Raw genomic sequence first — 10,634 nt, 5'->3', positions numbered from 1 at the left:
ACTCATTTGCTGTATATATATATATATATATATATATATATATATATATATATATATATATATGATATACATATATATATATATATATGATATACATATATATATCATATATATATATATATATATATATATATATATATATATATGATATACATATATATATCATATATATATATATACATATATATATATATATATACACATATACATATAATCTAATAAAAACATACATGCAAGAAAAAACAGCATCAAGTTTAAGTGGCATCTCTGTTTAATATAAAATGTCAAATGTTGTTAGTCTACTGCATATTTTTCACATTAAGTTTAGTTATATGCTTACGAACGTGGTAGGTCACTCTCAACAGAGAAAGAACGAATTGCCTAACATATCATATCTGACTGTCTACAGCTTAGTTTTACACATTTGTGTAATAGTTTTTGTCCTTGTACTAGAGAATACTGCAACTACTGTATCAAGTGGAAAATGCCATCGTTGCAATTAATTTAAAGCTTTGGGGGCCAACTTCAAGTTCTGTATCACATATGCCTTTTTAATACCTTGTACAAGGTCATTTGTGTACCAGTAAAATATCAGTTTTTGATAATAACAGAGTGCAGTTTTAACTTAACATGTAGAAATATAACCTATGTAACAAATTTTCTCAGAACGGTATAACATTCAAAACTTTTTCCTGGCACTGTCCTCCATCCTTACTTTGATGTATCTGAAAATGAAACCTGAGAATTCACATTTCCTTTCTCTTTTCATCTCTTTAACTGCAAGTCATTTCATCATGTAGGTACCTGTATGTAGACTGCACCCACTCACTGGCTTCCTTCACTTTAAGCAGTGAACTGAGATGAGAAGCATCAAATGGGTCCTTGCGTTCACTTATGAAACAGTCTACCCCAGTGACCTCCCTCTGCAGCGGCGTTGGGAGGATCAAAGAGAGAAGGAAGATGGAGGCAGCTGATCAGACGGACTCAACGACGAACGTCCAGTGTGATGAGGCTGCGGCTCACTGGCGTTTGTCCTTGGAAGGTGTATTTTCTTGTGTTTCTGCTGGGGCTGAGGGCAGGGGCGGAGCTAGCCACAGACAGAGGAGGATGATGAGGTGACAGATGTGCAGGGCGGCTGAGCTGCTGTTAGTCGAGGGGTAGGTGTTCCACGAAAGCTCGATCAGACCCAGGATCAGGACCCTGAACGCAAGAAGACAACAATATGGCATTAGATGTGTGATTGAGCGACGTGAATGGAACTTGTGGTTTAGTATCCCTCTTACCTGAGCAGGTGGGCCAGTTTCTTGACTCCTCCACTCCAGAGCAGGTAAGGCAGCGTATGGAAGTACCAGACGTAGAACTGGTAGTGCAAAGAGCGGCTGAAGCACATGCCAATGAAGTTAGAGGTGAACAGAGTCAGAACAATCTGTAATCATCTGTTAAGGTTCGATACAAATGCCGCTGAATACAAGGAGCCTCATTCATTTAATTAGACTATGAATAATATGGAGACATTTATGATATAATTAATTTTTATAGTTGATGGTGAACAAAGCAGCAGGTTTTCCTGATAATCCTAATTTGTCCCTTAAAGAATAATATTCAACCGATAAGAGTAGATTCAAAGGATATGATCGACGGTGTTTTTCTGAGCGGGGATTTTTCTCTTGCCTGGCTCCTTGATGAGTTCAAAGATGCTTTCTCCCGGCCTGTTAGGAGAAAAAATACTTTTCACAAAAAAAAAATTGTAATTCCACTTCTAAGACTACAATGTAAACAATACAGCAAATATTGTTAACACCTGCCTTAACTGTAAAAAGTGGCATTTGTGAAAAAGTGTAAGTGATGACTTCTAAGTGTAGGTAGCATCACTAATGCTTGAATAAGTACTTTATTGGCAACTTATAAGAGCAGCATTATTATTTGAGATCCAATAACATATACTTATATATATAATATATATATAATCAGACTTTATGAGTAGGTAATCCACTTACATTGGCATGAAATACCAAAATACACCCACATTTTTACAGAATAGCAGAATACAGAGTTAGGTTGTAGATGGAGAACATGTTAAAACAAAAGTCACATCCTGGAAGTGTTTCAACGCTTTTGAGAATTCTGATTTTTTTCACAATAGCTTTTTGCAATGTCTGCAGTCATGACATAATGTTTAGGAGTCAACATGGCAGCAAACAAACCACTGTTGCCACTGCCTAACAGATATTCAGCTCTGGTTTCTGAAATCATTAGTCCTTCAATCCTCATTCTTCAACTTAATATTAGTAAACTCTGGTTCGTGAGATTGGCTACTGGCTGAGCCAGCGCCTGCGGTGTCGTGGAACAAAAACTGGCACGATTTTAAGCCCCCTGATTTATTCCAGCTCACCTTCAACTACGAAGCCAACAGTAACCTTGGCACGGTCAAAGTCGGTCTTACCTTTTCCAACGGTGGAGAGCAAAGAGCAGCAGGGTGAGCAGGTGGGCTGCCAGCAGGAGTAAGTGGAAGTACCGATTCAAGAAGAGCCATTCTGGCAGGAAACGCCAGTTGACCGTCCACTTGAACATAAACTGACGGCCAAGATCAAATGCACGACTCAAATAACCAATGGGATTCTCCAAGAGAAAAGGCAGACCCAGTAAAAGCTGCAACATCAAGACAGACTGATTTAGAGATGATGATATTGAACAAAAAATAAAAAATATACTTAAATATCCCAGTAAAGCTGTGTTTATTCTTGTCTTACATGGAATATTTTACCTGTATGCCTGCACACAAAGAAAGTTTTGGGATTGTCCTGATTAGACCAAACTCAGACAGGAGCAGGAAAAGTAGCCCAGGTGCAAAAAGCAGCACATTCATTTTTACAGACACTGCTAAACTGTCAAAAAGAGAGGAAGATTGAGTTGTAATTTCGCACGACATGGCAAAAAAATAGTATAAGGCATAAAGAGTCACAAAGAAACATATGAAACCTGGCACTCTCAGACAACACAGAAAGGCATTAGGTGAAAAGCTACAGTGAAGGTGTCCACACTTGCCTGTAAAGGCCACAGCCTATGGTCCAGTATCCATCCATGAAGAGATTCACAGCTGCAAACAGCAGCATCATGGCCACTGGATCATTGAAGAGACGCAGCACAAAGATGGAGTGGATGCGATAAGAAGCACAGCACACAAAGAAGAACACGTAAGGAGGGACCTGGTAAAAAAAAATAATAAACAAATAAACAAATACAACTATTGTAACAAAGGGAAAATACACACAATGCTGTTTTAAAGAGTGACACGCATTATAGACATATGTTTCACACAAACTCAATGGCTTCGTGAATATTAACAAACAAAGCACTGCAGTTTAGTGGTGTTCTGCAGCAAAGTCAATAATGCCACACGGTAGCTGAAACTTTTGCTACACAGACTAACCTTCTTAGTTTGGTAGTATATCCTGAAGACGAGCAGCAGCGTGATGAGGTAGAAAACAGCGAAAAGGTACTGGCCCAGGCGTATGTTCACCCCATGGTTGGTGATGTAGTAGAGAGCTGTGAAGACGTAGACAAAGCCAGCCGGGTACCTGCAATGACAAGCTGCTCATTTCTCATTTCTCTCATTGCACTAAAAACAACATACAGCAACAGGATGGAAGAACGTAGATTGCTAAAAGAATCTGAAACTCACACTAAGGGGCCAGTGTCTCCTTTAAGCTGGGTGTAGTCATAGGTACCGTTGATGACTCCCTCTACTTCATCCATGTAGGCTTTCCAGTCTATCTCTGTGTCTGCAGTAAAGAACATAAATCGGTGTTTTCATTAAGTTCCAACCAGCTCTTTACCTTTTTGAAGCTGTAATGAGCAAAATCTTAGTTAAAATGATTCATCAACTCATTATTTGATTTTGTCGATCTACCATTAGTCCACTAATTGTTTCAGCATGACAATGTATAAGCAAACACACACACAAACATTCGCTGGCTCCAGTTCATCAGTTGTTAATATTTTTTGGGGTTTTTTTTGTTTTAAATCTGGGTAGCTTCAATTAGGACTGTTTAATAGGCATTTTTCACCATTTTCTCTCAGTTTATAGAACAAACAATTAACCTATTGATCAAAAAATAATACTAAGATTATTAGAGGATTACATGATGACTAACTGTTGCAGCCCAACACAAGGAAAGAAGTACACAATGTTATATATGACAGATGAAAAACAACACACAATATGAAAACTGAACGATTTGGGAAAAACATGCGTTACGCTAACAGTGGACAGTTGCCAGCTGGTGATTATGAAGAATGTCATTCAGCACTGGAACAGATGACTGTATGTGGCCATGCAAGGGCAGTAAATTCCCTTTAACAGGTGGCATTGGAAGTTAGGAGATTTGCTAACGCTAGCTACTTAGTGTTCAGGTACGTTCAATAAAACGACAAAACACCATAGCATGCTAACTAGCCGTGCAGCTACTTACATGCTACTTTTTGGATGACCCACACATTGATCCCGATCTCCAAGACCCACAAAACTGAAACTACCAATAACGTATATTCCGTCTTGAACAAGACCAAATGCTTGTCCTGCCATAGCGTGTGAAGTTTCCCCCATAGCGGGGACGGGCAAACAGGAGATTTTCTCCGCACACCTCCTGCCATGTCGGAGGAATAGCGACGTGTAGAAATGCCGAAACTGACATGCGCTTATAGACTTTGTCACGTGACGTCGATGATGTGACACGTGATATGGACGACGCTGCTCAATCGAAAATGTCAAGTTGAGAGATTTCTTTCTCTGACAGGTACAAAACTGATTTGTGACTAATCCAATTTTACAGTTCATACATGTGTACTTTTATATATTACTTATTACTGTTCTTATGGTTAGCTAATACTAAATTGGAAAAAAACGTTTAGAGGTCACTACTGGTTAGTTGTCTTAGCAACGTTAGCTGGAACAGCTAGCATGAGTTAATCAACAAAACAGTATCACTAAAATATTTCATGTACCTGTATCACCTTCCTTTTTATTTCTAGCTTTATTTGTAACATAACTGAAGTGTCTCATGTTATTGCATACAACAGTTTGCACGTTTTTGTCCGAAACACGAAGAAAGGACACTTTTATTTGTCGTTATTGCAACCCATTGTAGCGCAAAATTTGTAGTGATTCAGTACATTGCAGGACACTGTATCGCAATATGTTACGGAATTATTTTGTTACTCCCCCCAGATCAGTAAGTAATTAATGTCCCACACACTGTAAACATATCAGCATGACACAGTAAAGTCAGAGTCTCGTTCCTGTGGTTTTAGAGTGAAACAAGGCAGGTTGATTGATTGACCTTATTTTATGTTTGTGCAGGTTTGTGCCTTGGGCGGTGACAGGACGCTCAGAAGAAATGGATGGATTTCCTGTGAAGGTTGCAGAGGCAGTGTGTCTTGGCACCAGCCTTGCCCTCTCAGGCATCTGCTACTATTTCTACAAGAAAAGCCGGACAACACTAGATAAGCTTGATGTAGGTGTGGATTATGTGTAATAACCACAGTTTTATGAAACTTTATTTTTTCATATTTTCATTTTAGTTTTGTCTTGCTGTCTAAGCCATAGAAGAGAATTGGATTAATTTTGAAACCATGTAAACAATCTTTTACACATTGCTTGAAATCCTCTTGAGGAAGAGCAACACTCAGGACAGTCCTCCAGTCCAGTTGTTTCCAACCCCTTAGCCAAAGTATTTTATCTTGTAAGGACTGAATAACTAAATCATGTAAACATTCAGAGGAAGAAACAAGAATTGGAGAAAGTAAAAGATAAATTTTGCGTTTAAGTTTTATGAAACCTATCTTTTTTTGGTTCATCTTGGAAATCCTTTGGGGATCTAAACCTTCATGATTGGCACATGTGCAGTACATGCTAGTTTTACTGTGCGATTTTGTAAAACTTGACTACTCTCTACTACAATATATATACAAAAACAGTCTTTGTCTCGTTTTGTCAGAATGCTCCACGCTTCCCCATAGATGGCAAACTCAAAGACATTTTGAAAGTTACTCCAGGAGCATGTCTGCAGTATGCTGTCATTGAAGGTAATTAGGCTTCCTTTGTTTCTGATACAGGCAAGAGCTAATAGGCATATGCCTATGGAATATGCACATACCTCCTTTGCCTTTTTTTCTGTATTACAGTGTAAGTGTGTGTGTGTGTGCGCGCATGTGTGTGTGATACCTTGTAGGTACTGTGAAACCAGTGGGTGAGTCTCTGACGAGCCACTTCCAAAAAGAAATTGCTGGAGTATTGCAGAGATTCACGTTGAAAGAACACAGGCTGGTGTGGAACAGCCTTACACGAACTTGGTGAGAACTCCTATCAAGACAGTAATACAGTGCAGCATTATGATAAAATACATAATCCATTTTTTTGGCATTGTCACATTTATTTGATAAGGGACAATATAGAGTTAGGCAGGAAACTAAATTTTGAAATTAAGAGAAAAAAGTCTGCACTGGCCCCTGTTTAAAACAAATCTCAGGCCTGCTTCTTTCAGGCATTTTTCAACATTTCAACTGAAAAAAAGAAGCTTTGTTCCCATTTCATACAAGCTGTACTTGTCTGTGAGCCAAAAACACAACCCCAAAGATCCAGTGGATGTGATATTTTGTCTCTATGTTCATATGTGTAGACTGAGACCTGTCCTTCCTCGCTTTACTTGTTGCAGGACAGACAGTGAACGAGTCTTGCACCAAAGAGTGAATGCGGTGCCCTTTGTCTTAATGGGATCAGATGAGACCACAGTCAGAGTCCTGTGCCCTCTGCAGGCCTCTGCAGTGCACCTGGAAATCACCCACGAGAAGTTCCACCAGGTCAATTACGGCCTGGGTGACATCGTAGGACAATACCTCAGTGGAGAGAAACTTAAAGGGCAACTGGAGACCGAGGACATGCTCAAAGTTAGTTGTCAGATCAGATGCTGGCATTGTTAACATCTCTAATTCAACATTTCATTCATATTTATTTGACAAAGCATAAATATTTTTTGTGAACCATGAGAGTCCAAATGAACAAAAATTATCTTAGTGATATATTACATTTGACAAACATTCCCCTCTTTATCCAGGTGGGCACAGCTCTTACAGGCGTAGGTGAGTTGATACTGGACACAGATGGCACCCTGAATCTTCGACCCCCCTCTGATGGTTCAGAGTACTTCTTGAGCATTGCAGACTTTGACACCCTGCGAGGAGAGCAAGAGACCATGGCCATTTGGTGGAAGGCGCTGGCTGTTGCCTCTGCTGTGGCTGGTGCAGCGGTCCTCCTCTGGGTTGCTCGACGCTACTACTACCAACTAAAAATTCGCTGGGAGCGAGAGCAGGAGAGAAGGGAATTTGAGAGACTGCAGGGCGAAGTTCCGAGAGCGCTGGCCACAGTGGCAGGCCCCGAGGAACAGATAGAAAATGCCTGTGTCATTTGCCTCAGTCAGCCACGTAACTGTATTCTTTTGGACTGTGGACATGTGTGCTGCTGCTACACCTGCTACCAGGCCCTTCCACACCGCCGATGCCCCATATGTAGACAGGACATCAGCAGAGTGATGCCTCTGTACCACGTCTGACGCACCTGTGTGACCATATGACCTCAGTGGAACTTCACACCAAAGGTTTAAACTGCTGCACAATGGTAATTCTTTGATAATCTTGTTACTGTAAAAAAGAACTAAATGTTAAGAATATACTTTATGTATTATTAAAATGCATATTTAAGGAGAACACAACAGAGTTTCAGTGAGGTCCTTTTATCTATCTGTACATTGTAAATACCAGAAAATGAAATAATTGGATAAAGATGTACAGAGACGTTTATTTTCCTACATGTTTTCTCTGTGCCTTACTTTGGTAATTTATATGGCTGCTGCTAAGAGTGATTGTACTGTAGGTATCTGAATAACTTAAGTTTAATCAAAAGGAGCTAAGCTTTTGTTTTGACCCCTCTCAGTTACATACATGAGTCACGAGTCAATGGAAGTGAGTGAAACAAAGATGCATTTAGTGCCAATATGAAGCTGTTATTAATTACCTAAAGACCGGCTAGAGTGTGTAAAATGTTGGTTTGTTGAAGAAAATTCAATAAAGCATCACTCTTTGAACCATTTGTGTTGTGTATTTCGCTTACTGTCTGTATCACCATGAATACATGGTGCTAAACCACTCGCTCTTTTCAGATTTGTTTCATAAATGGAATCGTATTAAAAATGTAAGTCTCAGAATACAGATCATTATGTCCTCATGTACAGATCTGATATGATTCTAGAGTTGATGTTCTGCGTGCTTGCATCCCTGAATAATCCGCAGACATCCGAACAACAGCTGCTGTGTCTCAAATGGCTGCTGCTCCTCTCAAACATTAGGAAAGTGGTTCATGTCTGAATAGATCCACAGGACTCTCAAAGTTAAATCAATTTATGGTGGGGTTTTTTTGATTTTTTTTTTTTTCCCCATAGATTTGTTGACAGCACCTGGTGTCTGAAAAGACTTGAGTGTAATGAGTCATCAAGCTTACTATTTCTGTCATCTCAAATAAGCAGCGAGAAGATGTAGAGATATGGTGGATTATTGAAAAACTACCTTCAGATTTTTTTTTCAGCAGTAGTACAAAAAGGGGAAAACTTAATAGGCCCGTGTATGTCAGGTTGGGGGGCATTGGGCTTGTGTGTGTGTGTTGGGGGTGGGGGGCGCAGGGTGAAAAAGAAGCAGGTGAGAGACACAGGATGTCATAAATCTTCTTCAGCGGTCATAAGGGTTCACTTTGACAAATTCTTCATGAGCTCTCTTAGCAGAACAGCAGCTGCGGCTCTCGGGGAACAGACTATTAATGTAACACTCACAGACCTCTGAGGGCATGGGAAAAAAACTGAGTGGCATTTGGTTTGTTCATTCCAGTTTAAATGAAAAATGGAGAGAATAAATTTACATCACAGTAAAAGAATGATAGGATAATCCTCACATGGGTCTTGAAGAGAGTGAATCCTATGAAAAACGGGCTGAAATCTATACATTCATATAGAAATAAAGGCTAATTTTATTTGTTTATTTTCTTGCTATCTTTTTTGTCTTTGTTCATTGTCGCAGTTACTTTAGCATTGTTTAGGCCCATTTCACTGTCTATGAATTATGATAAAAGTTTCTTCCACTAGGTGTCAATCTTTCCACACTTGAGGCAGTGAAGTGCACTGGCTAATAGTGAGGAAAGGCACTGATTGCAGGGGACGGTTTCCAAGTCATGTGCAATTAATGTATGCTGTGATATCCTGGTTAATCTCATCTGATAGCTGACAAACTATTTAGATGATATGATCATTCTCTAATTGGCTGTACTTCACGGGTGCAGACCCTGATTTGTGATGATGAGGGTGCAGACAGTGGTAGTTTACTTAGGTAAAACCCTATTTATCTGGTGTGCCGGTTTAAATTACAGGGCTTTAATAGCAGGATTAGCATGACTAAAGCATTATCATGTTTTACTAATGTCAAACTAACCTTTTCTTGTCTTTTGAGATGGGAATGTTGCTCTGTTGGTCCACCATACCACTTATGCCCAGGCTAAATGGCTCAGCTATTTGCAGACATTCATGGTCCACAGAAGGTGAATCTCACTGACTTGAGTGATCCCCTGATATTGAAATTTTAGTGAAAAATACTGGATGAACTACCATGAAACAATGCTAATGTTTAGCATTGCCATTGTGGACAAGTTAGCATGCTAATGTTAGCGTTTTGGTCAAGCAATACACCTGTGCTTAAGCCTTACAGAGCCATTAGCATGGCTGTTGACTCTAGTTTGTTAAAATTAGGCTATGTGGTCGTCAGATGGAGCAACAGTATCATAGAGTAATTTTTGTCAAACAAAATGTAGAAATTTGGTATTATCCTGTTTTGGTGTCCATTCATTTAGTCTATTTGTTCAGTAAATGTCCATGGATTTCTTTTGTGTTAAGATCCTGTATCCAAAAAAAAAATGTCATAGTCAAGCCAAAATACAGCAGACAGAGCCAAACATTGCATTCAACAAACAACAGAATGTAAACACACCAGGACTTCCTGCACTCGTGTCCCTGACACGGAGCTGTGGTGTGGAGGTTTTCTCTTTTTCTTTTCTAACTTTGGCACAGACAGTCAGCAGACAGCAGGAGGAAAGGCAGAGGTGTGGTATCTCAGGAGAGAGAGCCATCACAGCGTGCTATAGTCCCTGATGCCAATTACCGCTGTCACCCATCTGCTTTGGGCATGCAGTGAAACGTGGGATGAGTGACCTACTTTGCAACAGTAGTGTGACTGCAGTGCTTCTCCTCTCATCAACAAACCAAGTGCTACCTCCCTGAGGAGGCAGGGAGGAAGGAATGGTAGCACAGGGCACTGAACACTTGTCAGATATAAAGATTTTTCTGTTTGGCTTCTCAGGTTGAGCACTGGTTTTGAAAAACTCATTTACTCAGTACAGGGTTTTCCATCCATCCATCTTCTATATCCACTTTGGGTTGGAGCCTATAGCTGACCACAGGAGAAAGGCGAGGTACATCTGGACTGCTCGCCAGTCATTTGCAGGGCTGACACACAAAGACAGACAGCCACACACGCACACACTC

At 40.0% G+C, this 10,634-nt stretch overlaps 2 protein-coding genes across 3 annotated transcripts; one reads left to right on the top strand and one right to left on the bottom strand.

The window, feature by feature from the left end:
- Nucleotides 1-253: 253 nt before the first annotated feature.
- Nucleotides 254-4,698, bottom strand: alg3 (ALG3 alpha-1,3- mannosyltransferase). Of its 2 annotated transcripts, none has more exons than XM_046409229.1 (9): nucleotides 4,473-4,698; nucleotides 3,683-3,782; nucleotides 3,431-3,578; nucleotides 3,046-3,206; nucleotides 2,765-2,885; nucleotides 2,444-2,649; nucleotides 1,633-1,709; nucleotides 1,284-1,428; nucleotides 254-1,200 (listed from the first exon to the last, which is right to left on the bottom strand). In XM_046409229.1, exons 1-9 carry the CDS (start codon nucleotides 4,651-4,653, stop codon nucleotides 1,020-1,022), a joined length of 1,320 nt encoding a protein of 439 aa, XP_046265185.1. In that variant the 5' UTR covers nucleotides 4,654-4,698; the 3' UTR covers nucleotides 254-1,019. The 2 variants fall into 2 exon arrangements, with proteins under 2 accessions (XP_046265185.1, XP_046265186.1); XM_046409230.1 differs by lacking the exon at nucleotides 4,473-4,698 and adding an exon at nucleotides 4,278-4,433.
- On the top strand, nucleotides 4,685-8,138 carry mul1a (mitochondrial E3 ubiquitin protein ligase 1a). Its single transcript, XM_046409231.1, has 6 exons — nucleotides 4,685-4,796; nucleotides 5,360-5,513; nucleotides 5,997-6,084; nucleotides 6,231-6,351; nucleotides 6,714-6,945; nucleotides 7,113-8,138. The coding sequence occupies exons 2-6, from the start codon at nucleotides 5,397-5,399 to the stop codon at nucleotides 7,605-7,607; spliced, it is 1,053 nt and encodes a 350-aa protein (XP_046265187.1). The 5' UTR covers nucleotides 4,685-4,796; nucleotides 5,360-5,396; the 3' UTR covers nucleotides 7,608-8,138.
- The last annotated feature ends 2,496 nt before the right edge of the window (nucleotides 8,139-10,634 follow it).

Source organism: Scatophagus argus, chromosome 13 (genome assembly GCF_020382885.2).
Source record: "Scatophagus argus isolate fScaArg1 chromosome 13, fScaArg1.pri, whole genome shotgun sequence".
Lineage (NCBI taxonomy): Eukaryota > Metazoa > Chordata > Actinopteri > Scatophagidae > Scatophagus > Scatophagus argus.
Note: the sequence above shows the minus strand (reverse complement) of the source record. Positions and strands in the feature narration are given on the sequence as shown.